The sequence below is a fragment of the Chroicocephalus ridibundus genome, chromosome 8 (genome assembly GCF_963924245.1).
Source record: "Chroicocephalus ridibundus chromosome 8, bChrRid1.1, whole genome shotgun sequence".
In the NCBI taxonomy this organism is placed as follows: domain Eukaryota; kingdom Metazoa; phylum Chordata; class Aves; order Charadriiformes; family Laridae; genus Chroicocephalus; species Chroicocephalus ridibundus.
In genome coordinates, this window is record NC_086291.1 from 48,346,290 (window position 1) to 48,374,286 (window position 27,997).

At 40.5% G+C, this 27,997-nt stretch overlaps 1 protein-coding gene across 1 annotated transcript; it reads left to right on the forward strand.

Annotated features, from left to right (window-relative positions):
- On the forward strand, positions 1 to 27,823 carry TMC5 (transmembrane channel like 5). The gene is made up of 23 exons (XM_063343840.1): positions 1 to 363; positions 8,466 to 8,627; positions 9,186 to 9,385; positions 9,777 to 9,881; positions 11,564 to 11,656; positions 12,454 to 12,553; positions 13,123 to 13,213; positions 13,526 to 13,774; positions 15,055 to 15,206; positions 15,764 to 15,908; positions 16,488 to 16,643; positions 17,228 to 17,394; positions 18,048 to 18,126; positions 18,494 to 18,591; positions 20,264 to 20,359; positions 20,946 to 21,021; positions 21,866 to 21,999; positions 23,148 to 23,321; positions 24,593 to 24,671; positions 25,001 to 25,093; positions 26,063 to 26,164; positions 26,469 to 26,514; positions 27,064 to 27,823. Exons 2-23 carry the CDS (start codon positions 8,554 to 8,556, stop codon positions 27,183 to 27,185), a joined length of 2,631 nt encoding a protein of 876 aa, XP_063199910.1. The 5' UTR covers positions 1 to 363; positions 8,466 to 8,553; the 3' UTR covers positions 27,186 to 27,823.
- Positions 27,824 to 27,997: the final 174 nt, after the last annotated feature.

A 27,997-nucleotide genomic window follows, 5' to 3' on the forward strand; every position in this document is an offset into this window, starting at 1 on the left:
GGAAGGAAGGAGGCTGAGTATCTTGGAGAGCCAACAGAAATAAAGCAACGTGTTCTACGGCAGATAACGCGAAATGGACTTATGTTTGTTGTCGTTTTCCTTTCGCCCTTTGAGCTGTTAAGAGCAGGACTTCAGCTCCCCCTTTCCGGGGGGTACAGTTCCTTGCACAGCCCCTTCGCGGGGAAGAGAAGCGGCGGCCACGGCGGTGCCCCCCCGGCATCGGGTAGGAGGCGGGACCGGGCGCCGGGAGGAGCCGCCGGCGGGGCGGAGAGCGGTGCCGGTTCCCCGGGCTCCCGCCTGGACGCCGAGGCACCTGCGGCGGGTGAGCCGGGGCCGGGCAGCCCTCTCCCGGCAGGCGGGCAGGTAAGGGGCCGGTGCTGGGCGTCTCCGGGGCTCGGGGCTGCGGCTCCGCCATCTCAGCAGCGCTCGGTAGGGCCGGGGTCGCCGGCGGCGAGGCGCGGTGCAGTCGCCGCGGGGCGGGAGCTTGCTGGGATCCGAACAAGGTCTGGACCGGCTCTCCGACGGCGAGGCTGGAAGGTGATTTGTCTATGCACCTGGCCTGGAGGAGTCACCTGAACTGCCTGATGGGCGACTGCGGTTAAATAATGCTGGCTGTTAATTTGGAGTGATAGAACTTGTAGGGCTGGGCTGCATGTGTGCTCGGGGATGTATTTGCCTTCTATCTGGGTGGTAAAATAGCTGCTTGGAGCGCACTGCTCTGAGTAGGTCTGATAGCAAGGCGGATCTTGATTATAAGCCCTGCTGCGTGGCACCTCGTGGCTTTATCACCCTGTTAGTCATATACGAGCTTCTACTGTCTTCAGCTGGAAGTGTTGGTCCCATGGGGGATTAACAGCCACACTGTATTTAGACATGTATTTAGACAGTGTGCCACACTCAGTCTGTCAGGTGTTGCACCAGCCTTGCTGGGATCACCAGATTGCAGCTTTAGTATGGGTTGCGTGTTGGAGTCTGCTAGCTCGTGAATGAATGTGGCATTGCATCTTCCAAATAGCAGGTTGGGAGTTTTATATGTTATGGTAGGTAACGGGAAGCCAGAAGTACTTCTGTATTAAATAGGTACGGAAAATCTCAGGTTTAAGTATCTGTGTAATTTGTCGTCAGTCATTTTGTCACTCCCTCAAAACACACAGGCACACTATTTAAATATTCTCTTTTTCTCCAGTCTCTTCCTTTATGCCCTAGCCTACAAAGGTTGAAATGTTTCTATGCAGAAGATTAAGTATACATCTAAAAGCCAAATCTTTACATCCAAGATTTAATTGCTAAGTCTTTGTCCCTTAGTAATGCTCTGTTAGTTAAAGCAAACCTGCAAGCAGCCCGTGGTACTGCATGGGAGCTGTGCTAACTTGGGCTTCCACTGACCCAGTGTCACTATGGTCTCCTCTGCCAGTCCTGGGACCGGCAGCAGCCTGATCCTGCTCCATATAGCAGCAGCAGCCTGTCAGTAGCTCTAAAACCACGTCCAAGTGTGAGTGCTGTGTCAGTGTCACTGTCTGTGTCCCCTCCCAGCTTCTTGTGCACCCCCAGCCCTCCTCGCTGGCAGGGCAGCATAAGAAGCTGCAAGGTCCTAGGCTTAGTGTAAGCACTGCTCAGCAACAACTAAAATGTCAGCGTGTTATCAACATTATTCTCATCCTAAATCCAAAAACCAGCAATATACCAGTCACTAGAAAGAAAATTAACTCTATCCCAGTCCAAACCAGGATGCTGTGCTAAGCAATGCAGTTGAAATGGCCCCTGTTCCAGGCTGATATGTCAGTACTCCACCCAAACCAATTGATTTCAGTTTCTGTTTCTTTTATTTCATTTTATAATTATTATTTTTCCCCAGAGTAAGCTTGTTTAGGAGGACTTTTATTTTTGCCATGAAAGTGGTAAAGTGGTGAGGAGGTAAGGTATGGCTCTATGTGGTGGAGTAACAGGAACTAGCTCTCTATGGCAGTGTCCTGTTTCACATTTTTGTGAAAAAGCCTCTAATTGTGACTTGTATAGTCCTTAGCTTCTCTATGTTCATTGTAGAATATAACCCTAACGTAGTAACATATTACATTGCATTTTAATGTAGCTGTATTTTGTCTGAACAAAAGTATTTAGTTTATGTTAAATTATTTGTCCAACAATTTGAAAATGGCATCTAAGAATTTTGAAGGAGAAATCTGTGACAAAACTGGTTGTCTCTTCTTCTGACTGGTTCTCCCCAGCCATTTTCTAGCTTCTTAGCTGATTTCCTAGAATATTGGGAATCACTTTTGTTTTCTCTCAGGATCATCTTAAATGCTGGTTGTGCAAATAGTAGTAAGATGACAATCTCCTAACAGGAAGTTAAACTAGAAATTACACACAGAACAATGCCCTTTTTTTTTAGTTCAGCAACATTGTGTATATTTACAACCCTGTTTATTATCTAAAATGACAATATGTGTAGTTTTCATAAGCTTTTCTATTTGAACTTGTGAATGAGACTCCTGTAACTGATACTGCTCATTAAAGTATAATTTGAAGGTTGCAGTTAAACTTGATAGGTATCTGTTGCAAGTACAGAATAAACAAAGCTGTCTTTTAAGACAAAACAGTAGAACGTTCTAGTAAGCAGTATCTCATGCCTCTAATAGACCTGGTGTGGTAGACTGTCGTTTCACTGAAAGCAGAAAACAAATTCCAAACAGGTACTCAAAAACGGCTTCCTTTTTTGTGTAACCAGATAGTTCCTTCAAATACAAGTAGCTGGTGATGGTGGTTAATGGACAGACTTAAACTTGTTTTGCAAAGCAACATTTAGTCCTGCTATATGCAAAGAACATGATTGTCTGCAGTTTGGAAATTGTCACAAGACTGACTTGCACTGATATGAAGTGATTCTTGCCTTGTCCTTTTTTGCCCATAATGATCGGACTATGTGCTAGGTAATGTCTGTCAAGCGTTAGAGGAATAATGCAGAGTTCTGTTCACAGTTTCTTACTCGTGTTAATCTTTCCTCTCTCTGCTAGGTATACTCTTCAGTTCCTTATTTCTAATTTTAGTAGTTACATATCACTGATCGTTCCTCTTTACCCAATGTCCATAGTTTTCCCAATGGATTAATTTTGCAACTTGTGGTCAGAGTTAAGAAAGTAAAAGCAACAAAGCAGCAAATGAAGAAACTTGCTCTCAAAGGGGTCTCTGAGGAAAGGATTAGATAATGCAAAATCACTGTGATACGTACTTCAGTCCATAAGAATTGTGATCCCATGGGGCCTTTTGGGTGGAGAAGCAAGGGTTTGTGTGTTAGATTAGGGAGAGTACAATGAATTTCACAGAACTAATGAAGTATCTGAACTCTCACCCACTGCCATTAAGCAAAAACTCAGAAGCACGTGCCACATTTCTACAACACTTTACTGGACACTAAAATTTAACTATACATTATAACGATTTTTTGGAAAGTTTCAGAAGCATGTTTATAATAAAGGTGTTTAAACTCAGGCGAAGAAGCGGAATCTTGCTTGAGACACTGCAAACAAAGTAGTTGGCAGACCTTCTCCAAAAGCCCTGTCTAAGCAGCCACAGGTGATAGAAGGGATTTAACTTGCAAACAGGTGAACAGGATGAAAATATTGTAGTCTTACTATATTTGGCAGGGGGGAGGAGGAAATTACTAGAGGAATGTCAAGTGGAAAGGACAAGGCAAACAAGGAAGTAGGTGCAAAAAAAAAAAAAAGATAAAGAGCAGATAAGGAGCAGAGCTCATGATGCTGAAGCAATAGCTGGAGGCAATAAGAGAAGCCAGCTGAGGGCAGAGACATTCGGCCCCGTGTCAGACAAACACTCTTCTGCCTGCTTCGCCAGCCTGGCTGGCTATCCCGAACCCTGCTGTCACTAAGAAGGGCTGGGGGGACAGGGCGGGTAGGGTCTGAAGTCTGGTAGGTAGCATTGCACTGTAGGACTAGGAAATATCTTCCTTTGTGAGCCTGAGTTCCAACAAGCTGGTGGGAGAGACAGCAGCATTCCGACTGTAACGGGGATGCCGTCACTCTCCTTTCCCTTCCCAATTTGGTGGTCTGTCCTTTGTCTTTGTAGTAAGCAGATGACTCTTTAGTGCTACCGTGTCATCTTTCACTAGGAAGACCTTTGTAGCAGAGGCACAATTTATATTGCTGAAATTGGTTGAAGGTCTAAAATAACAAAGTTGACATTGGCTCCTGTAATTGATCCTGCTCACTTCCATAAAAACACAGTGGAAGGCCATTAAGAGGTGGCATTTGTCAGTGTAGACTGGGTACTTTGGCAATATGCATAAAAGATAAGTGACTTTCACTTCCGTGTACTTCCTTTTTTTCATTGCTAATATGTCAATCAAAGATCAGGTTTTCTTGAGTGTAGCGTTTGATTAGCATCAATTCACAAGCTCTTTAGATTGTGAATTTTGATTGAGAGGCTGTCCTGCTTTGTTGCAGCGGTGCTGAAACTGTTGGGATTGAGATAGTGGAAGAGTAGCGGTCAGTACTGGAATGTAGTTGCTAATGCAGCATGTTAATCTAGTTTTAACTCTGATCTGTCTCTCAATATCACTTTTGGCTTCCAGAAATCAATCTGATTTTTCAGTATGAAATTGTGTGGAACATGTTAAACAGGACAGGAATTCATGAATAAAAATAACTTGGGTAATAGTGAAGCTCTGTCCAGTCATACCTTATAGAACTAAAAGATCTTTATGGAAACAGAGCACATTGAACCTTCTGAACCAGTTCTTCCATGAGTTCTGTTCCCTTCATTCAGCATTATTAAGTTGACTATGATATAGTTCTGGAACTTACTGTTTCCATTCCTCTTCAAGATTTGTGTAAGTAGAATTTACTTGATGTAATCCTTTTTACTGAGGGATTGCTGGTAAAGGACTTGAAGGTCTAAGTGGCTTTCCTGAAACTTGATACCAGGATGAAGTGCTGTTTTAGCAAGATATTCATGTTTGTTTGATTTGTATTCTAAATGAGGATTAGTGTCTATAGCAGGGAATTACCTGTACAGGAATGGATGAAACTAACCTGGAATATTTTGTCAAGGCTGTTGGTCTGTGACGTGAAGGCAATTATTTTTCTGGGAAATGATCCAAAAGCATGAGTCTGTACCGCTTGGAGTTTCCTGTTGTATATCGTTACAATGTGTGTTGAATGATTTAAGCGGAAAACACTCACTCTCCACCTATCCTGTAACTTATTTACATAGCGATGATTATTAAATCCACTGATCTTAAACCCTTCTGTTCTCCAGAGGAGGAACACGAGATTTGTCTAGTTGCTTGCTGAAATCCAAAATGTTGTCCAACAAACGGACACCACTCTGCAGAGGGAAGACTTGTCAAACTCCTGCTTTTTATCTTTCTTTCACAAATGACCTCTGTTCTCCAGCTATTTTTTTTCCCTTGTGGAATATAAATTTTTAAAGGGAAAGCTAAGTCTAAATATCATAGCTTCTCCTGAAGCTATGGTTTACTGCATGCCATCATCAGTCAAAAAGAAGAAAAAGACAGTTCAGCTTGAGCATTAACTGCTTTGGATTCTTTCCAATGAACTATGGCTGGTCAGAAATTTATAAACTGCCAGTCTACTGAAGCCCAAAGCAAACCTATAATGTTGGCATCTGATTAGATTGAAAGTGTTTCTCACGATCTTTGGGCTTTGGATGGAGGAAGTGGGTGGATTGGCATGCTGCCTGTACGCCCTTGGCATGCTGCCTGCACACCATTGGTGTGCCACCCGTACACCCTGAGCGTGTATGCTCAGACACACTTCCCCCCCACCCTACAGCATACACTGTATGTGTGTACCAAGTAGCAGAGTAATCTTTGAGGGACTGCAGCCCCAACCAGGAAACATACAGGTTATCCATGTTCACATTCTTGCTCGCTCCAAATGCCTCAGGGTTTGGGATCTAATGCTCTCAAGTAGCAGGGGGGAAATCTCTATTTTTTTTTTCAGGAACGAAATGCAAAGGTTTGAATTTGCCTCAGGGTACATGGGGAGTTTATTTAAAATCCTTAAAACTTTGGGAGTGGAGAGAAGAACAGAGTGGCTTCACAGCTGGGATCAGCGTTAGACTGTAAACGTCCCTGTGGATTTTCATGGAAATCCTGGCATAAAACATAAGACTCAAAGGAAGTAAAGTGGATAATGATGGAACCAATGTACAGTCTATCTTGGGCTTATTTGAGTGTCTTTGCAAGCCTTTATGGGTATGCCTAGAAGTCTTTAAAATGGATAAAAGAAGCAATGGATGTATTTTTTAGTCAGGCTGATTGGTGTCTTCCAGTTGGTTGCCCTTTAGCAAGTTGGTTGATAGAGCTGGTTGATGCTTCCTAGGAGCTTGCTTCTGGATAATGCTGATTCTACACAACCCATACGTTTCCATCAAAATATCTGTTCTCTCTACAGTTTGAATGAAGACCAGGCAAGTTTAGATCAGTGGTCAGCTTTCCAGCTGCCTTGCTGGCAGGCTTCCCAGCTTTCTGGATGGCTGAGCCCGAGTGTTGGGTTCCTGGGAAACCAGTTAAAAAATGGAAAAATGTAATTTTGCACACTCTTCAAAGGGAATTGTCTGAGAATTTTCTTCCCCTGAGAAAGTTATCTTTTCCTCTTTAGCTTTTCATTACAGTTTGAAATGTAAAACACTTGTAGGGGGAAATATAGTTTTCCAAGCAACTTTTTGCAGGAGACCATGGTTATCTTATTCAATAACCCTTTCCATGCTTTTTAATGGAGTATAAGGACAGAATGTACTAATTCCTGAAGAGTTTGTATAAAACTTCAGATATATTCTAAGCTAGTTCTTAAAAGATCATCAAGAGCTAAGTGGTTCCTGTCAAAGAAAACCTACCTCTTAGGAGATTTAAACTTCCCATGGCTTTTATGTAAGAGCCTTAGATTCCTGGGGTGTTTATTGGTTTTCTTCGGAGATAAGGGGAGGAGGCTCTGCTAATTACTTTTCTGACTACATGAGAATCTTGCTCTGTCTCTGTAGGTGTGAAATTGTTGCCTGAAAAAACGCGAGTTTCATCTAGGAGAGACTATGTTTATAATTTCTTGTTGTCAGTGATCACATTCCACTCTTCACAGAAGGGATGGGTGACGTACCATATATTCAAATTGCCTGATATGCTTTTTTACTGAATGTTTGCTGAATGTGGGCCTCATAGCATGCTTCATCATGCTACAATGAAAGTGTAGACAATGTTCTGCTTAAATTGTAGGACTTTTAATTCAATCAGCCACTCGTGTTCATATGCAAATCTCTTTGCAAGTTGGTGTGCAAAACCTGGGCAGTGTTTTACAACTGTATGTCACACTGCAAAAATTCAGACTGTCTTCCAAGATCTTTAGGTGTGTAAATGACACAATCGTAATTTAAAAGCTTCTTTTGGCAAAAAAAGAGAAGATTTTGACAAGCCTTCAGAAACCAGGCACTGTACAATTATCCATTTTGATGGTACTTTTCTTCACGTGATACTTCCTTTATTGCAGTAGAAATAGTAAATAAAAACCACTGCAGACAGAAAAGTTTTTTGAGACTGTACCATTAAATGAGATTCAGCTTTGCTTTTCTAGGAGTAGAGCTGAGATAAAAGCAGGGTCTGATGGGTTTTGTCAGATGTTTATTTTTTTTCCTTCCCTGTTCTTGGATAGCTTGCCAGCTGATCAGCTGATCAAACTTGGCGTGGTGCCTTTAAGAACAAATGCTAAAAAATGCTTCCTTTTTAATTTTGAGTATGACTTTGATTAATTCCAAGAACTGCCTCTTTAATTTGGATTCTGTTTTTCTAATGTAAGGTTCCCTTTTCACTGACTTACCTGAACTTCCGTTTGATAAACTCTGACCAAGTCTGGTTTGCTTAGGCTAAAATGGAGCACTCTGTGAAAAAATAAAGCTAAAACCAAACCTATTTGCAGGATCAAGACACTAAGTCATTAGAAGAACCTTCATTAAGAGTGGATAATATGTCAGTTCTGTACACAGGAGTGGTCCAGTGGGTCCCTCGTTCACAGCTAAGGCTTAGAGATGCCAATGCTAGAAGTGGGCAGACCTCTTTGGTTTTGGAAACGAAGTACTTGGAGGAAAATTTGTGTATTTGGCATTTCCTGTATGAGGAGGAAAGAGAGAAGTTATTATCATCTTAATGTTTTGACATACTTCTAAAACCTGGCTTCATTGTCAGTGTTGGGGAAGACCTCACGTGTCACTCCAGTTCCTTATTTTTTTAGAGCTTACTATAGAGAAATACTAGTTCCCATTTTACCTGCAAATTCTGGTGGGCCATAATTTCCTGATGGTAAATAGCACTAAGTTAGAGCCATTTCCAATTTATATTGTTTCATGTTATTTGTTAGCAGGGTGGCAAAATCTTCAAAGATGCAAAAATGAAGTTCCTTTCTTTTTAATTTTATGTGTGCATGCATCTGTTTTGTAATTAGGTCTGTGATCAGTCTTCCCACGAACATATTAATGAATCATTAGAGAGAAAAATAAGGAAGATTTCGTCTCTCAAACCAAGGGCTTGTCATGTCTTATCATTACAATGAAGCCTTTGAAAATTCAGGCTACCATTTCTCAGAGACACTGGAAATTGACAGAAGGTGAGTTTATTTAATTTTCCTGTTGTGACTGTGCCATAAGAAATTAAATTCTCTGTTTATATGAAGGAGAAACTTTTTCTCCAGAGTTTTAATTTGTGGAATTCTTTTAATCCCTCCTTTATCCTTGTGTTCTTGGACACAAATTTTTAAAGATGTTATCAGGAAGGTGGCATTCAAGAGAAATAGCATGTTTGCTTTTTACGTGTTAGATTAATTTATCAGTTAAATGTATTTTAGGATTTATGGCATAATGTCATGGATGTTTTTTAGTTCCAGTAATTTTCACAATGTGCTATAACCTTGGATGTCCTCGTTTTCCAAGCAATTATTCCTCTTTAGGTAGAGTCCAAGCTAACTTCAGGTGGGGAAAAGTTTTAATCTTTCTAATTCAGTTGATAAACAAATCAGAATTCTGACGTTGGAGTTCTAAATACCTCTCAATATAAGAGTTTGTTTTATAATGTGCTCTAATTTAATGATAAGAGGTAACAATTTGTTAAGGATATCTATTGAGAATTTTTGTGGCACTCAGGGTTTTCCTTTTTGTGGCTCACGCAGGAGGAGTTCTCAAAAGAATCTGTTCTCTCACCAAAACCCTTATGATTCTTCACTGCATGGTTCCTATGGAGAACAGAGGGGAAGAGGACGGAATTACCCTGTGGCGATACCAATGGCCTCCATGAGACATAGCTCTGAATACAGCGAAGATTTACCAAGAGTTAATGCCCTAAGCAGAAGTCCAGATGGAAATGCCACATGTATGTAATTTCTCATGTGAACAACTTGCAGAAACGCTGGAACAAATAATGGCTTACTCTGTCCTGAGGGAGTCCTGCAGCTCTGGAAAACTCACTTCTATATATACGTGGTGGCAGTGGGTTTTTTGGGGTTTTTGGTTTTTTTTTCCTAGAAGTAGTTCAGGTGTTACATATTAACAGATCCATGAACTGTAAATACTGACTTGTATGGAGTCCATAAGTCATTAAGTACTAGGATGTACATTGGAGTGAGATACAGGAGTTTTGTTAATGGGATATATTGCTGTGTTTGCAATAGAGCTGTATTTGGTCAATAGGGCTGATATTCTGTGTGTATAAATAATCCATAGCAGAATACAATGTACTGTATAATTCTGATTCCCTTCAACAGATAATCTTTCCTTTGAGCCAGAGCCAGAACTGGCATACACCCCACCTTCTACCTTCCATCGGATGGATCGCCTCTATACCCACAGAATGTCCGATGTATCGGAAGGTAAGACATAATGATTGTGGTGCTTCAGAATATTGCATGTCAGTCTCACCCTCCATAAAACAGTAAATATTTAAAAGCCTTCTGGTTCAGGTATTAAGATCTTCATGTAATAAAAGGAATCATAAATCTTTTACTGTCCTACATAGTTGTAGCTGAATTTTTCAGTATCTTTCTGCAGGTAATTATCTTTATTTCTTGAGCAATGAAGGATATAATGCCTACCCCTTTTAACCCAAACTGCTTATAAGTGCACCAGTGTAAAACAAACTTACACAGTTATCTAAAGAGAATAATTGTAAGAGGAAATAAGGGGAGGACAGGATGCATTTTTCAGACTATCTTTAGTGAATTTTTCACTACGTTGTCTCCATGTAAATTCTAGACTATAATACTAATTAGAGATTTACATTCATTAAAATACAGGGGGTCTGGAATAGTATAATCTGGGTTCTCTTTTAGGCTAGCATAGTAGTTTATTGCTCATGTTCTGGGTAGGAACCGTTTTTCCCATATCATGTAATTTTTCTGTTGCAATCAGTTCAAGTTCCCGTCTGCTGCTTCTGGAATGTAATTAAGAGTTCTCTTCTGGAGTTGTTACCTAGATGCATTGAAAAAACCATCTCTCTGTGCCCCCAAAGTGAGGGATTCTTAGGTTTTTTTTCTCTTTTTCATCTCTAAGAACATGCCCTGTAAATTAAGATCTGATTTGGCAAAATCCTCTGTATTAAAAAGCAATGATTTTATTGGTACCTGAAAATGCCTCGGTCCATGAGTCACTAGAGAAATAGGACGTTTCCAAACATTAACTGTCATACATGGCTTTTAATTCCTGATAGGAAGGAGAGAGTGCATTTCCAACACAATCAACTAGAGGATAAATGTCTGGGTGCTGAAGGTTCAGGAAGTACCTCCGCAAGGAGGCACGTGTGCTTTTCGTTTTCTGTTTTTCTTTAATTGTTACAAAGAAAGTTGGCTTAAAGTGAAAATGACACTAACATCAGGTGACCGTTAGATCTAAATAGTAAATATGGTGAAGGAGTCTGCACCATGTGCATTAACTGACAAGTGCACGTGTCAGTTGGGGCCTTCCACACAGACGGTTGAGGTGAAAAGGGGGACGTTGCACAGACTGGCCGTTAGCTTACAGGGAAGGCGAGGCAAGGAAAGCTGTGGCTAAACTCATCTGCTCCATAGCTGGAAGACAGATGCATTTAAGGAATATAGTCACCCACGGTTGAATAATTGGATGAAAGAAGGTTGAGAGAACAGTTGCATTTTGACCCCAGGAAAATGGGAGTCTGGTACATATAACTTATTCAGCAAGATTAAGTGTGATTCTAAAGCAATCCCTCTGAAGTCAGTGGAAGGATTTTTAAAGAAAGGACCTGTCTTCTAGGCTGAAAGTCTTGAACAGTCAATGTGCACATTTCTGAATGGGTTAAATGACAAGGTTTTCCATGACAGCTGAAGACTGGGCTCAGTATCTGTTTTCTAGCATGTATCTGAAAAATTGCACACGGTTGTCAAGCGTAACCAGGAAAGAAGTGACTGAGGGAATATATGTTTGCACGTAGGTAGTGACATTGAAGGGTATACTTTTGTTTCTCTGAAAGTAGAATTTGAATTTCTGAAGTCAGTTTCTCAGGAGTGTCTGGGCTTACTAAGTAGTGCGTGTTATTTAGATGGCTTTATTCGGAGACGCCACAGAAGACCACCTGATGAGATCTTCATGACTTCTTCCACCCTGTTTGAAACAGATCCAGTGCGCAAAGAAGGTAGGAGTTTAGATAAGTGGTTTGATATTAAATAGCATATTGCACAAGGATGGTGTGGTTGGTACTATTCTTGGTTTATCACTAGAATTTCATGTACAGTCTTTCTGTGGTTATGGGAACAGCTTCATTTTGTGTTAACACTAGTGATTAATCTTTTATACTTTACTAGCGCACTAAAATCCCATGATAAATGAAGCACAGTGCAGTGTGAGTATGTGTTAAATTGTAGAAAGAAAAGACAAACTCTTTATTAGAATTTGTTTGACCAGATAATGGATTGTTTTCAGCCACTGTGTCTGTAATTAGCATCAAATTACAATTTTGCAAAACCAGCCTGATTTTCAACTAATACAGTTCTGTCTATTTCATAGGTAGTGCTAAGTTTGAGCACTAGTATCAACTGTAATTATAGAATAAATAAAAGAAAAATTAGCTTTCAGGTCAATATGTAGCATCATAGAAATGTAACTGTCAAACAGTGATCAAGCAATAGACCAGAAACTTGGAGTTTGTCAGTATTTTGTTTTCCTTAATATTGGGGCTCTTTGTGTTAACATTAAGCAAGTATCAGACAAATGATGTTTATTTTTTAACATTCAGTATTGTACTACTTACTTAGATCTGTATTAGAGTACTGATGGTGCCAAGGATATTCTGGGGAGTATTATTAAGTCTCAGAGCTTGCCACACCTTGGTAGCAGTGTGAATGGGGAATGTTATTATATCAATTTCAGATTTCATATAAAAATTACTGTATTATTATCCCAAAATTTGGATTTTTCATGGGTTTTATGCAGAGGAAGTTTTAGTTGGAAATCTTGCAACTATGTCCACCAGTGAAAGGATTAAAGCAATCCAGAAGATGCCAGAGACCATGAAAAAAAAGAGAGAGATCAGGTAAAAATGAAAGTTTGTCTGTTTAGCTTTACAAACACTATGCTTTCTACATCTAGCTATCAAATATGTGTGTTTGCCATCTGCTCAGCTTTGGGTTGTCACTTTGAAAGAACTGAAAGTACTTTTTAATGCACTTTTTAAAAGTCAGCACCCTGCAAAGGAAAATAATTTAAAGGTGGTTTGTTGTCCTTTCTCTGGGCGAGAAGAATCTCTCATGGTAATATAAAACAGAATATCAAGGCCTTGAGACTTGATGATGAGTGATGACTTGAGACTTCTTTTCAAAGGAACCTTGGCCATTGGAAACGGAGAAGAGACTATCCTTTCGTCTCCTCACAGAATATATTTAAATTTTATTCCCAGAATGAGTTAGTGGAGGGGTTAGAACATGCTGCCATAGGATGGACAAGAACCTTGGTGTCAGCTAATAGAGAAAGAACCAGCAGAACATCTCCATGTTTTATTAACTCTGTTTATGTGCACATGTGAAACTGTATTTGGAGCAGCTTCTTTGGCTTCTTGTTTTTATTACTATAATGCTTGTCACCCCTTGCCCTGCTCTTCCGCAGGAATAAAGTTCTTAAAGAGGTAACAAAAAAGTCAAGGCACCACAGTACTCAGTTTTCCGGCTGTACACAGTGTCTGCAGGGAGCAGCAGTGGTAAGTGTCAAACTTCTGTCAGTCACAATAGAGTAAAACACTTTAGCTGCAATATTATCACTGTCTCCAGAGGTATCTGCTATCTTCCTTTATGTTACTTACCAAAGAGCCAATTAATTGCTTCAGTGTTCGTTAATAACAACTTGCAGTGTGGTAGCACTTAGGAATACCAGTTAGGCATCCTATGGTGCATGTAGCAGGGGAAATCTGTTCTTATCATCAAAATAGAACTGTAAAAAATGTGAGGCCTTTTTATGTGAATTTCAGTCCTATTTAAGATGGTTCATCTGTTTATTCTCTTTTGCACTTCAGTCATTTCAGCGATTTGGAAATACCTTGTCCGAATATTTTCACCTACTGCGGTTTTGGCACAAGACTCTGAAGATCATTGGTGCTGAGTTTGGAACAAGTGTCCTTTCCTATTTTATTTTCTTGAAGTGGCTGCTAACGTTCAACATCTTCTCATTCCTCATAAACTTCAGTTTCATCACAGTCCCTCAGTTGGTTGCAGCAGAACCAAATAACCTTTCATTCACGGGTCTGGAGCTGTTCACTGGAGCTGTAAGTATGTAACAACAGATTTGCGTTGGTACTGTTTGAAACAGATCTACTTTAAAAATTCAGAACAGAGCAAAAAAGTTAGTGTTTCTTATTAAGAGGTGGATTTAGAAATTTATGTGACTAGAAACAATATTTGAAAAAGAAGCTGCAACAAACATTGACTCAGAGAGAGATGAATGGAACTTGTTCTCATGTATTTGTTTCACTGCAAATGGTTGCTGTGTTCAGCAATATTTCAAGACTTTCATCGCTCTTTCAGAAAGCAGTGGAAGAGACAGAAAGGAAGCCAGACCTTCTAGAGATAGCTACAATAGTCTTCAACACAACATTTTTCGCACGCTAATTTTCCTCTGAAACTACAGTGCAGACTTCCATATGTGATCCTGTGAATTTTGCTTATTTCTAAAGTTTTATTCTTCCAGGGAGCACGCAGATCTTCCTGTGGCAACCTGCTGAACTCAGTGGGGCCTGTAAACAGGCGGATCTTTTCATTGTGTACAGATCTTTACATTCAGGGAATAAAGTCCCAGGCTGTTTCTAAAGGACGATTTTTGCACTGCTTTAACTCTACTAGTATTCATCAACTAAGTGATCTGAGAAGACTACTTACTCTTTTTTTTTTTTCTTCTTCTGTCTTTGGTGTAAAAAAAATGTCAATTTTATTGTTGTTAAAGGATTTCTCTAGTTAATAAACAAGACTCTGAGACTCTGCTCTTTACTGATGCTTAGTTGAGGAGGTATTTTTAAAGTGGAAAGGTGTCAGTCAGCCTTTTCCTTCTAAAATTGCTTTTAAATTGCTGTGTTTTGTAGTAATGCTGTTTAATCTTGCAAAGTACAGTCCCCATTGCAGGAGTTCAGCTATAATGTAGTAACTCGAGTGTTGAATGTCATGTGCTTCCTTCCTGGTTCCCTTCATAGTTGATGCAATTTGTCAGTACAGAACCTTGCTCCTAAGAAAGAAGCAATTAAGCTTTCCCTCTTCATGAATTTTCAGAAAAAAACAAATTCTGCAAAGGTGTTGAATGCTCATGACCATCCCACATGAATCTTAAGCAGGATACAAGTCATTGTTATATCTCTAGAAGCTCTCTAAACTATGGAAGATATTAGCTGATAAAAGGAAAACAACGGGCCTGATACTTAGAACTGTAATCACGCCTGTGATTTCACAGTAGGGAATAGGACAGCTCCCACTTCAATTAATTGCACTTCAGGTGATGATACTTCCCACCATATGCAGGTGATAGCAAACATTCTGAATGATGCCTGTATCTTTTCAGGGTTATTTTCAACAAACAGTACTCTACTATGGCTTTTACACCAATGCAACAATCAGTAAAATAGAGAATGGTCCATCTTACAACATGCAGCTGGCCTATATTTTCACCGTTGGAATATATTTTGTCATCTGTTTTCTTATCTTGTTGTTCAGGTAAGCTAACTATATATTCTTATTTCACTTATATTAAGGGGAAAAAGAAAAAAAAAAAACAACCAAGAAGCCAACAACAAAAAACCCACCCTGTCAATGGTTGGCAGTAGCAATTACCTGAGTCTTTTTCTGTAAGTCCTTATTTCCAGGTGTAGAGTTTAAGTAGAAGTTTCTGCTCAAAAGACAGTCTCCAGAAATCAAACCTTTATTAGACAAATGAAGAATAACCACAAAATATTAAGGAAAATGCAGAGAATCCCAGTTCAAACCAGTGAATATCATGATGCCCCTTTTGTAGCTCTTGCTCCTAATATCTTCTGGTATTGATGTGGCCTTCCAGAGGTAAAGGTTGTCAGCAACAACTAGGAGAAGGAAATGTGAGAGTTGTTTCTTACATTAAAGTTTATTTACCATGTTGTCTTATGTGACATGCTCTGACATAGGTCCTGTAGCCCTGGGACAGGATAGAAAAACTAACAAATTTCCCTTCTTGCCCTGCTATACAGACTTGATATATTTCGCCATTACGCATCTCATGAATTTTATTTTCATTACAGCATGGCAAAATCCTTCTGCAGGAACTTCGTTAACCCTCAGACATACTCTGGAAAAGCTAGTAAACTTCTCTGCACTTGGGACTTCAATATAACTAACGAAAAAGCTGTGAAGCTGAAACAAAAGAATCTCAGCACACAAATAAAGGTACAAAACACAGGATATACAAAAAGGTAGAGAGGTACAAAACTAGCAAGCATGAGTCAATCTGCCAGAGGCTTATTTATGCGTACGAATTAGTGTATGCACATAAGTCTCTGGCAGAATGACTGAAGCATGCTAGTCCTGTTTCTAAGAGACTTAAGTCTTCCCGACTGCTAAGTTTCATCAGGTTTGAACTCCTGGAGTTGGCTTAGCTACTTGCTTTTCTTCTCTCTTCAAGCTACATATAAATATTTGTATGCTTCTGTTCTACTGAATGAGTCCCTGTGACTATTAAATATTTGCCAAACAGAATATTTATTCTGGCTTTCCTTCCTGCTGTTTAACCATTTTGTAAACAAAAGGCAGGCTTGTAATATATTATCTGCAAAATACAGTATAACCATCAAGAAAAGACTTTTAGGGTAGGAACACAAAATTGTCCAGTAAATGTTCTCAGAATATTACTCTGCCTGTCTTCTAGAGAAAAAATCTTTCATTCAGTCTCTCAAGTAGCTACTTGAAACAAGTTTTGCTTGATGCTGTTGACTAAGGAATTCTTCATTAAGAATTGTTTCCTTCCAGGAAGACCTCACTGAAGTAAACAGAGAAGTTCTAAATTTTTCTGCAACAGAGAGAGTTGTTCGTATTGTAATTCATCTTGTTTCTTGGATTGCTTCCCTGGGAACAGCAGTAGCTGCTTGTGCTGGTGTTTACTTCCTCTCCATTAATAACCTAAAGGTAAAGACAGATTTTGCAGTCTGGTTTTGGAGATGCGTTTTTCCACATGGGTATCTCACACTGAATGCAAGCAGTGGTCTGTTCACCACTAGGACCATAGGGAAGCATAGCTGTTGTTTCTGCCAAGGCAAACACAAATGCTGCTGTACCTAAAAAGCTGATTTGCAAAGACTTGCACCATGGGAACCATGACAAGAATGCAGAACCTGAGGGGTCTGAGCAAATCTCCCCTCTCACCCCAGCAGCTGCTTGCTGGGCTCATGGCTAGCTTAGGGATAGTGCGGCTGCTGACCTTGACAGAAACGGCAAGAAGCAGCCTCAGCAAGGCCTGCCTCTCCTTTGCCTAGGGGCTGCATTTAAGCTGGGGCTCCCACCCTTGCTCCCCTTTAATGCAGGGGAAGGGGAGAGGGTTACTGTGCTGCTGGGCATGGCCTGTAAAACATGATAGTCTCTAACCTGAGAACGTACAGGGAGGTGTGCCAGGTGTCTTTCCTCTGGAAACAACTTGCAGCAGCATTTTGATTAAGGCGCTCTGTTTTTTTTTTTAGTTTGTTTGTTTGATTTTTTTGTTTTTCCTCTCTAAGCTGTTTGTGAAAGGGCATAAAAATGACCTAGAGAGCCAAGCTGCCATGTTGGTGCTACCTGTTGTTGCATCTCTCCTCAACGCATTCATCCCATTCTTCTACTCGTGGCTTGGACACCTTGAGAAATTTCGGACTCCCGGACACCACATATACATCACTATTACCAGGTATTTGTTGCTACCACCTCTTAGTGCTTTTTGCCTGAAGTTGTCTGACTCATCTTTTTGACAGCAGGCTGTGTCTAGGTGGTGTGGTGGACAGTAGGGAGCTATGGAGGAGAAATCATATTCTCCAAAGGTACACTCTTCCCTCCATGTTTTGTTTATCTTCTGTGAACCTTCTGGAGCGTTACATCTCTGCATGAGGATGGGGTATGGTTTTTCCCTCTCAATTAGGCACACTGTGACATTGGGCTTAGTATTGTTTGTAGCTGCCCTAGGTGGCCCCTGGGCTGTTGGCCCCTAGAGAAAGGAAGGGGAAAGAGGAGGTCTTACTTAAATACAGATGCCTGGAATTAACACCGTGTAACCCCTGGTGCCCTTCAGACCTTCCTCCCCTGTGGAGCTCAGACACCCAACCATCAGCCTGTGTAGCAGAGGTGCGTGCCAAGGTTGTCATGCCCAGCTCCCCTCTGCCAGGACAATAGAATAATGCTGCACCAGAGCTCAGAGGAGAGCTCCTGTTGGTCCTGGCACCCTGCAGTGCTATTGTTGTTGTAAGAGGAGGTAATAAAGTGTAACCAGCGGTCATCCTGCCATCATTCCCTCCAGCGAGCTTATGGACCAGCTCCAGTGCAGTTACTGTTACTTTTTCTTTATAGAAATATTGTCCTGAAAATATCAATTGTTGGAATCCTGTGCTACTACTGGACTAACATTGTGTCTGCATCAGAGTCGCAGGTAAAGTTCCAAAATTATACAAATCTTTGACTTACAATGCCAGGTTAGGAACCACTTTGATAAGAGGCTTGCTCCAGCAAAGAGAAGTACACGTAGTGTCTTGGAAAGCTGAATTTCCCCCCCCCAGCATTTTTTTACTACCATCATTAGAGAAATGAACTGTGGGAAAAAAATGAATCGCCCAGCTCAGGTCTCAGCTGGTTTGCAGCATTGTTCAATGAGAAGTTGACTATGATTAGTTAGGCTGTTAGCAAATCTTTGATCTGTAGCTCAAGTTTCAGATGCCCAAGCATTTGGGAACAATGTTAGAATCACATGATTTTTGACTTGTGGATATGCTTTCTTTTTTTCTTTCTACTTTTTAAAGTGCTGGGAAACATTGGTTGGCCAAGATATCTATCGTCTTGTTTTAGTTGACTTCATATTTTGTTTGCTTGGCTCTTTCTTTGGAGAGTTTTTACGAAGGTGAGTACAACTTTTCTAATATTATTTTTATTCATTAACCAAAGACGTGGTCTTTTTTTCCAATGTGAGAAAAGGAAAAGTCCAACAGAAGCATGGCTGTGGCATGCTGCTTTAGCTGTCTCTAGCAGGATTAGTCTCTGGGTACATGCCTTGTGTATATTGCAGCTCCTTCTTAGGAGGAAGTCAAAGTGTGTACCGTTCCGCCCTCCCAATGTGTCCTTTTTCCCTTTGGAGATGGAGACGCAGGCAGGGAGGAAGGCACATTGTACTCCCATGGATCTCCTGAATGGGGTGACAAAGGACCAAGCATCTCAAGTAGAAAACCTTGCTTTTCTGCGTATGGACGGCACGCTGCTGGCTTTCTTTGCTATGTCCCCCTGTAATTTTTTTCCTCTTAGTTTTTTTCACTCTACAGAGTGCACAGAAGTTTAAAATCTGATTTTAATCAGTCTTGTTAAGGATGTAATATGACTCTCGAGCGTGGAGTTCTGCAGCATGGTGAGAAAGTATTGAGTAACTGAACATGAGCAAGTAAGCAATAAGTAATTTACTTCTGACATCTGCTGTGTGTACCTTCCTATTGCCAAACGTTATTTATCACTTAAGGTAGTAGAGTATTTAAGTGCTTGCCATACTTGTGTAGGAGATCTATTGTTTGCCCTTTGCACATGATGTGAACAAGACTGGTTTACAAGATAGGACTTTGTTAACTTTAAGTTAAATTAACACAAAAAACCATTAAGAAGCCTTTGAAGACTTTCCCTCCATAACTCTTGCCAGTGCACTTTAATCCTCCTGTTCTCATCCTGTTCAGATAGGAAACCACCTCCCAGCAAAAGGTCCAGTACCAAAGTGCAGTGTCAGCTATGATGAATGTCCTCCACTAAACTGCGCAAAAGCACCCCGTTTACAGCTGTGAAAGATTAAAAGTACAATTGCTTGTATTTATTTGTATGTGTTCAGAGTAACGCCCTGAAACATTGTCGATGATGCAGCTGATAAGGTGGTACCAAGACCTGTATTTAAGGCAAGATGGGATAGTTACCAAAATCTTTATTGTTCTTGCTACAAAAAGCAGAAACTGAATCTCCCCAACTCAGGAAAAATGAGGTGATAAAAAGGGATTGTTAATCCTCAGTAGGAATCCTCCAAGTACTTTCTTACCTGTGTGTCAGCTACTTACAACCTCAGTTGGTTTGAATTAGGATATACTTTAGGATATATTAAGAGTATCAGTCTACAAGATTCACTTTTTTGATTGAGGCTGAAAATTCTCAGGACTCGGGCACTGAAAAGCTGTTACAGTTTTGTTCTGAGACAAGTTGCCATTTCAGCTGTTTAAGCATGAACATACTTTTCTGATAGTTACAAATCTTTTTTTTCCTCTTTTTTTCTTTTTTTTTTTTTCTTTTGAGTTGCATGAAACATATCCAAGGTCTTATTTCAGTTCTGCTGTGTGTTACGGGAATCTGCTTTTGCCAAATTCTGTTTCATTTTTTATGTGCTGTCTAATCAATGAGCTGTGGCTGCTTTGTGTGATGTGTGGCTAATGCAGCCCCTGAATAATTTGATATTGATGCTTGTATTCAGGAGGTCATTTGTAGAGATTTCTACAAAGGTATTTATCACTTAGCAAGTGTTACTGTGCTGGGGTTTGTTTTTTTCCTACCAGAATTATTGGAACTACAGTCTGCGTGAGCCTGGGGCTGCCAGAATTTGATATTGGACGAAATGTTTTAGATTTGATCTATGCACAGACTTTGACCTGGTAAGTGTTACGTTTATGGCCAAAACTTCATTTGCAGTTAGAAATAGCACGGAATGTCCTTATACAGACATTTCTGGGTGCTTCCCATCATGGGGGAAAGAACAGGAAAAATGCCTGAGAGATGACACCTGAAGTACCTTTGTAAGGGTTGTGACTTGCCAGTTCTCTTTGTAATTATGCAGGTAATAACAATAACTTCAGTCAGTAGTGGTACGCTGTGGCTACCTGGTCTGGGAAAACCCATGAAAGGAACATCCTAGAGTTCTGTTTACTTCCCCACTGGAATGATGTTCCTGTTGAAATAGTCTCAGTATTAAACCCTGGAAAAGATGCCTTATTTCTAAGAACGAGTATGTTCCTCCAATTATAAGAGAGTTTTGCAGATACATATATAGATACATATGTTTGAAGTTGCGTATTTTTAAAGGTTGACTTACTGTTACAGGATCAATGTTGATATAATTACATTTCCAAATAGACAAGCACTAGCTTTGTATGAAGTTAATATGATATTTTCTGCTTTCAGTGCACTGAGAGCTGTGTGGTCAGTAGTGAAGACTTTTCTTTTATAAATCCTTTCTTGTAGGATTGGTATCCTCTTCTCACCTCTGCTGCCTGGTATCCAGATGATATCATTTACTATAGTATTTTATGTGAAAAAGGTAACAGGCTTTACATGTATTCATCATAAACTTACACTGTTTGAAATCTGGGCAGAATTTATAGTGTTAAAATGCTGGTTTTGTCTGGAGGCTTTTGCCTGTGGTTTTGCATTTAGGGGAGCAGTTTGGTTGACTGGGGGGTGGGGTGTGTGCTTTAAAGGAGCACAATTTAGATGCACGCCCTTGAGTTCCAAACCTGTAAAACTTGAGAGGGTGAAAAGTGTGGAAGGGTTATAGGAGGGGTTAAGAGCGTAGTTAGAGAGGGGAGAGAATCAAGTAGCAAAATTAAAGGCTGGGAATTAATGGTGTACAAGTGTATGTGTCATATAGACACTCGGCCTGGGGCTGTGACTTTGGCTTCCTGCTTACTCCTCAGCGGTTCCCCCCAAAGTTTCCCAGTGTAATCGGGGTGACTCAGCTAAAGGTCATGATGGAAATTTCCTCTTTTCATAATTCTTTGTCTTGATAGTATGACTAGATGAGAGATTGTTTGTTGGGTCATTGAACAAGTTTATAGTGTTGAATGTAGAAAAACAAAGCTATAGCTAGAAAGATTGATTCAAACTTCCCTCAACAGTGGGTTTGCGTATGCTACAAAAGGAAACTCTACCCAACAGAGTCCTGAAGAACCCATCAGAACCTCGTTTTATCTCTTACAATTTAAAGACTATATTCTTGAAGTTTTAGAAAACTACAGTTTATCTATTAAATTCATATAAAATAAGTTTTTTGAAACTTTTGGTAGATGCTATTCCAGCAATTGCTGCCAGCAGTTTCAGTGGGATTGGCTTAAACTGAGTTGAAGTGGCAGGTAAAGAGTCAGTTTACCTTTATCTCTTGAAAGGTCAGTCTGATGATGAATTGCCAACCCCCTCGCAAAGTCTGGAGAACTGCTCAAATGACAACATCCTTCACATTCCTGCTGTTTTTCCCTTCCTTCGTTGGAGTCCTGTCTGTCATTGGAGTCACTGTCTGGAGGTATGGAAGAGCACTGGCATTCAAGCCTACTACGTTGTGCTGTGTGACATGATACCAGGCAGAGGAATCTGTGTTTTTCTGTAGACAAAGCTATATTAACTGCTAATGGAAGGTTTCAGATGTTCATGAGATGTTCTGTGTTCTGAAAACAAGACATGCTTAGTGAATTTGCAAGAACGTGGTTAATGCAGTAACTTGTCCCATAAGAAGGAGGAGAAACAAAGTTACTTTGATGTTTTGGGTTCCTACTTAAATGGCACAGGAGCTTTGGCTTTTCCTCCTCCTTAAAAGTTTCTGCAACCTAGTCCTAGTTCCTGGAGTTATGTTATAGGCCATAATGGGTCTGCAGTGGGGAAACTCAACTGAGGTCAACTTCTGAATTATTTACGAACTTCAAAGGCTCTTTTTGCAGGGTGTGCTGACCTCTGCAATAACGCATCTTGACTGTTACGAGTATTTTAAAGCTACTTTGTTTATGCGCATGTTATTCTGGTCACAGTAAGGATGGCAGCATGGATACCCCTTTTCTTTTTCTTGGCAATTCTGAGCCACAGGATTTCAATATTTAGTAAGATGGGCTGCTACACATGAAACCAGGTGGGATGAAATATTTCAGAGCAAACGTTTCCAGATGGTAAGTGGGAATTTCAGACTGTTGGGAGTGGTTCCATTTCGAAGCGAACAACACTCTCCTATTTCAATCTACCTAAAAACATTCATTCTTGCTGCAGGCTGTCTTATTTCACTGCACCGTGTTGGTTCTGAGAATCTGTGAGTGACTCCTGTCCTCAAAGGCGAGGTGAAATGATGGTTCCCTTAAGCACCTGTGGTGAAACTGTGACAATCCAGACTTACAATTTGCTGTAGCTTGTGCTATAGTGATTGATTTGTTACATTTACAGGGCTTGGTACTGATCCATTGCAGCCCTGTCTCTTGTCTCCCACTGCATAGTCTGGGGTGGGCATTTAATGGCTGGAGAGTGACCCAAGTTAAAAATGAAACAGAGCTCGTGGAAGTTCCCTGAGGGTCCGAAGAGAGCAGAGGGCTATAGCAAACTAACGAGCACCTTGATGTACAAAATCACAATATTAACTAAATCACTGGTTAATATACAAAGCTTTAAGTAACTGTTTTCTCACACTTTCAGGTTAAAACCTTCAGAAGAATGTGGTCCTTTCAGAGGTTTGCCTTCTATGTATGCTGCAGTCTCCAAGTGGATAAAAATACTGGAAAATTACACTGCCTCAAAATGGGTAGTGTGGATCTACCATAACTTAATTACGAGTGTACTTTTCTACTTCATCCTCTCCACTGTTGCCCTGTAAGTACCTGATAATGAAAAGCACTGGAAAAGGACCTGAAGTGGAAAAAAAACGGCTATGACATAGCCATTCTTCATTCTAAAAAAAAATGCAAAGTGCATTTTAAAACATCAGAAATAGTTAATATATTGGAAATTCATGTATTTGAAGTACATAAAGAGGTTATAAAGCCTATACTTTTTATGTTAGGATGCCAAAGCTCTTCACAAACCAGCTTTGTGCTAATCTAGGATACGCTGCTTTTGACTGACTATTTCTAGCTTACTGCTGCCTCGGCTCCAGATGTTGTTACCACTGGCACACTTAGCTTTAGGAACATGAGCAAAGGGAACATGCTGCGTAGATTTGTCAGGACAAATTGCTGCTTTTAGGGTGTGTCCCCCCCATTTGTCCTCCATACGGAATAAATCCATAGGGAAAGAGCAAGCTCTCACAAGCACAGGGAGTACAGGCCAGATCTATACTGGGACCCTGAGTGACATAAAAAAGTTTGGGAGCTGGTTGCTTAGTCTTTTCTGACCATTTCTCATCAGTGGAGTCATTAGAGGAGATGATACCATGTCAGGAATAGCTGAACTACCTGTGGTGGACGGGCATGGTAGTGCACAAGCAGCACGGTGAAGTGAGCACCCTGTGTGGGGAAACGCTAGTAAGTGGGTCGCAGCCTGCTTCCAGCTAATCTCGGGTAAATTCACACGCTGTGCCCTCAGCAGAAGGAAATTATTTTGGCAAAACTATGCATGTTAAGCTATGTGCCCACTAGTAGGGGTTGATGATGTAGCTGTACTGCTTGATATTTCTAGCATGGGCGACGCACACCTCAGAGCCCAAACCCGTTCTCACAAAAGAAGTTCCCGCTCATTCTAGTGGGACCAGGAGTGGCCTGGGAGCAATGAGCGTTCAGTGCTGGGATCTACAGTCCAGGCATGTGTCTAAGCAAATGACACAAAGTTGGATAAGAGCATTAGGTTCCTATTTGTTATCTAAAAGGCACCTTGTGTTGTTGACTGACTTGCACCTCTCATCTGAATACAAGTCCATAAATCTTCCAAGAGAATGTCTTAAGCCATTTCATGAGTTTGACGTTCCTTGTATAATTATATACATACATGTATCTGTGTATGTATGTGTATATATGCATGTATAGATAATGTGTAGATGTCTCTTTTAATGGATAAAATAAAGATAACTTTCTGCTTAGGCAATGACTAGGAGGAAATACTCATGGGTATGAGTGCTCATATGTTGGTATTTTTTTATTTTTTTTTAGAATTATTACTTATCTTTACTGGCAAATAATAAAAGGAAGAAAAACCGTGACCAAACTCTTACATAAGCAAATTCTTAATGTAAGTTTGGCTTTCAGCTTTATCTTTTTAACAATTTGGCTTCCTTTTTGATTGTCTCATCCTGCTATTGTGGAGCTGTAATCTGCTTTTCCTATGACAGTTCAAGGGAGGGTGGGAGCCCTTCCCCATGTGAATTGCATGGAAACTTAACTCGCAAATAGTGTTGTTGCAAAATAATTTTACTTTCAAGCTGTGCTGTCTGTAGACAGATTATTTCAGAATAAAAGCAATTACAATGATTATTCTGGTCAATGGTTATTCCTAGGCCTTGAGCCTCTCAAGAATGATTAGTCCATTCCAGCTAATGATCAAATGTTTCTTGTCCATAGGAAGGAAAAGATAAAATGCTTTTACTTGAAATACTTCGGACAAAGCAGAGGGAAAACCAAACCCCATCTGCACCAAGAGGACAAGACCAGCAGGTCAGTTTGATAGTTCAGATATTGCTGTTTTAATGGCTTGCTCGGGGGTTTCCTGGGGTTTCTCTGGCCTTGCAAATAGGCTGCCGATTGGGGATCTGTCTGTATTTAAAACTTCACCTAAGTTGGTTGATTACTAGTTAACTCCAGACAGCAAAAGGATACCGTGGAAATTCCCGAACTATTTGCTCCAGACTGGAATTTAACCTGGGAAGCATATAGAAAAGTCCTTTAGCCTCATTAGATATTATTTATGATTATGAAACTGCAAGAAAACATTCCTAATCTAGGAGTGCAGTGATGGTCACTAAAGGGTTCGGCCGCATTTGAACTTTGCCTGGACTAAGGAGGCGGCTGCCTTCTGCCCCTGACTCTGGATTTCCCTAGGGGTTTATGCTTTCTGCCTCCCCACCCAATCTTTTCAGCTGAGGTAAGACTGAGTGCTTTGACCTAACCTCATTTTAAATCCCATACAACATCAAAATAGACATCTAACATCTTAAACTTGAATTTATTTTTCAAGTCACTCCTGCCTGCTGAGACACCAAATCAGTGTTAAAATGTGCACATATTTTGCTGTGCAGTGTTTTCATTTGGGTTGAGTGAAAACTCTTTGACCTATATACTGGTGATAATATAAATAAATATAAATAAATGTTGACTGTAAGAGGGGAGATTAAAGTGAATGGGCATTTTCCGTGTGCTGGGAATTTTCAGACACTAGACAACTCTGTGGCTGAGTTCAGGGTCACAACTGGGAGGGTTTGATAGCCTGCAAAATGTGGATATTCTCGTAGTTGTTAAGGTCAGATTTCAAAAGGAGATGCCAGAAGAATCTCATTGTGGATCTAGTAGAAGAGCCGTCTCCCTAAAACAAGGGCAATAGCCTTGGTTGTGAGTAGCACTGACCAGAAAAGTCATGACTGGAAGCCAGAATATAGTCCTGCTGATGCCAAATATTCTGTCTTTCAGAGAAGCTCTTCTTCATACCACCCGTCCAGGCAACCTGCACAGCAAGCGCCAGACTACCCAGGAAGGGCATTTGACCAAAATCAAAATGCATCCTACGATGAGGTGAGATGGTCAAAAAAAAGAAGTCTCTGCTAGATTTCCCTATATAGAACCTGGGGCAGGATATAGACAATGGGCGTATGTTGAACAAAGAGGTCATCCTGGATCTACAGAAATAATTTTAAAGATTGACTTGAACAGGTACCAAAATGTAATCAGAATAGCTGTTGGAACTGTCATACTCACAGACCTGGTTAGGATCTGGAGAGCAGGGTTTTTTACAGGTAACTGGTAAATTTTTGAATACAAGACAACAGGCACACGAGGGAAACATTGACCTAAATCTACTTGTGAATTTTGTTTTCAGTATCCATATTCTGCCGGGATCCTGAGGGGGACTGGCCTCCCACCAGGTAAGCACCAAATGCTAAACACGGAAGGCGGCTCTTAGCTCATCTCAGTAAAAATGTTTGCTGGTGTGAGAGACACAGAATTTTAGCATCTTGTATAAAGAGAAAACAAAAAGACCAGGTTTCTGGGGTAAACACTTTCTATAGGACATGCTTATGGGTAGCTTGTTGCGATGGTGACAGTGACTTCTGAAGACTGATCACAAGCTTCTGTATAGCAGAGTTGGGTTTCTGTGGGTAAATGGGCCACTTTGTCTTATGGGAGCAGCCACAGGCAAGAGTATTACATCACATTAGAGATATATTTCACATCTTGGTGTGAATCTCAGAAGAGGTTATTAATGATGTAGAGTCTCTAGGACATTGTGTGTCTGGAATAAAAAAATCTCTGGAAACTTGCGTGGTAGCTTGAACTATTGCTGGTTTACACAAACATGTAACTTCATTCCAAGTACTGGACAGATGAGACACTTAAATAGCGTGGGGCTTTTTAACGGGGGTGGTCCCTACACCGACCAGCACAGTTACCGTTATTTCCTCTGTGAAAACCAGGCGCGGAGCCGCCCCAGCCCAGCAGCAGCCCAGGCATGTCTGCGGCGGTGGTGCTGGCGCTGCGTGCTAGAGAAGCAGCTCTGTGGGAAGAAGAAGATGATGACAAGTATTTTCGACCGTGAGCAGGCAAAATCAATAATGAATGTAAGTTGTTGACTGATGTTCTGCAGAACGCAACGCTCATTTGCACTAATGACTGAAAGAACAATTCAAACATTATTTTTTTTTTTTACCCCTAAATGGAAAAAAAATAAATAGAACAGATCGCAAAATGCATCCCAACTGCAACTTGTTATTATGAAAGGAAATACCCTGCGTATTTGGGTTGTGTCTGAAGCAGTGATACCTTGGTGTCAGTCGGCCTTGCCCCAGGACTGGCCCTTACCTCAATACAGTGAGGGGCTCCTCCACAGCTGGTCATAAGAAAACTTGTGCGTAATTGTAAATAAAAATTTTAGTCTAAAAATATTTTTATATAAGATGTATTATTCAAACTGCTTTTATCTAAATAAAAAGTGTCGCATTGGTGAAATAAAAATAGAAGGAAATTGAAGTGCTGTTGGTTTTAATGGCAGACATTTTAATGGCTGCAAAGTAGCTCGTGTGAGCCAGGCTAAGCTTCTGAGCCACTTTTCATTTATTAGCTTTGATGCTAAAAGTTATCAGAACTCTTTTTTACGAGTGACTACTTATCAAAATTCTCATCTGTGTAAACTGGTGCTTGTAAACAGAAAATTTACACATCTCTTCCAGTAAAGGACAGATTGGAAGTCACAAAATTGAGGGATTTTTTTTAATCATATATGACTTTGAGGCACTTGATGCAGCTTCTTTTTATTCAGAGCCACAACTTTGCCATGATGATATTTTTTTTTCTTCAGACAATTTTCTATTGCTGCCTCGTTTATTCCTCCCTTGTTGCTTAGGACATAAA

Coding starts and splice junctions, on each gene's coding strand:
- TMC5 (XM_063343840.1), top strand. CDS start 8,554: ATGTCTTATCATTACAATGAAGCCTTTGAAAATTCAGGCTACCATTTC. Junction 16,644..17,227: donor TCTCCATTAATAACCTAAAG/GTAAAGACAGAT, acceptor TTCCTCTCTAAG/CTGTTTGTGAAAGGGCATAA. Junction 23,322..24,592: donor ATCCTCTCCACTGTTGCCCT/GTAAGTACCTGA, acceptor ATTTTTTTTTAG/AATTATTACTTATCTTTACT.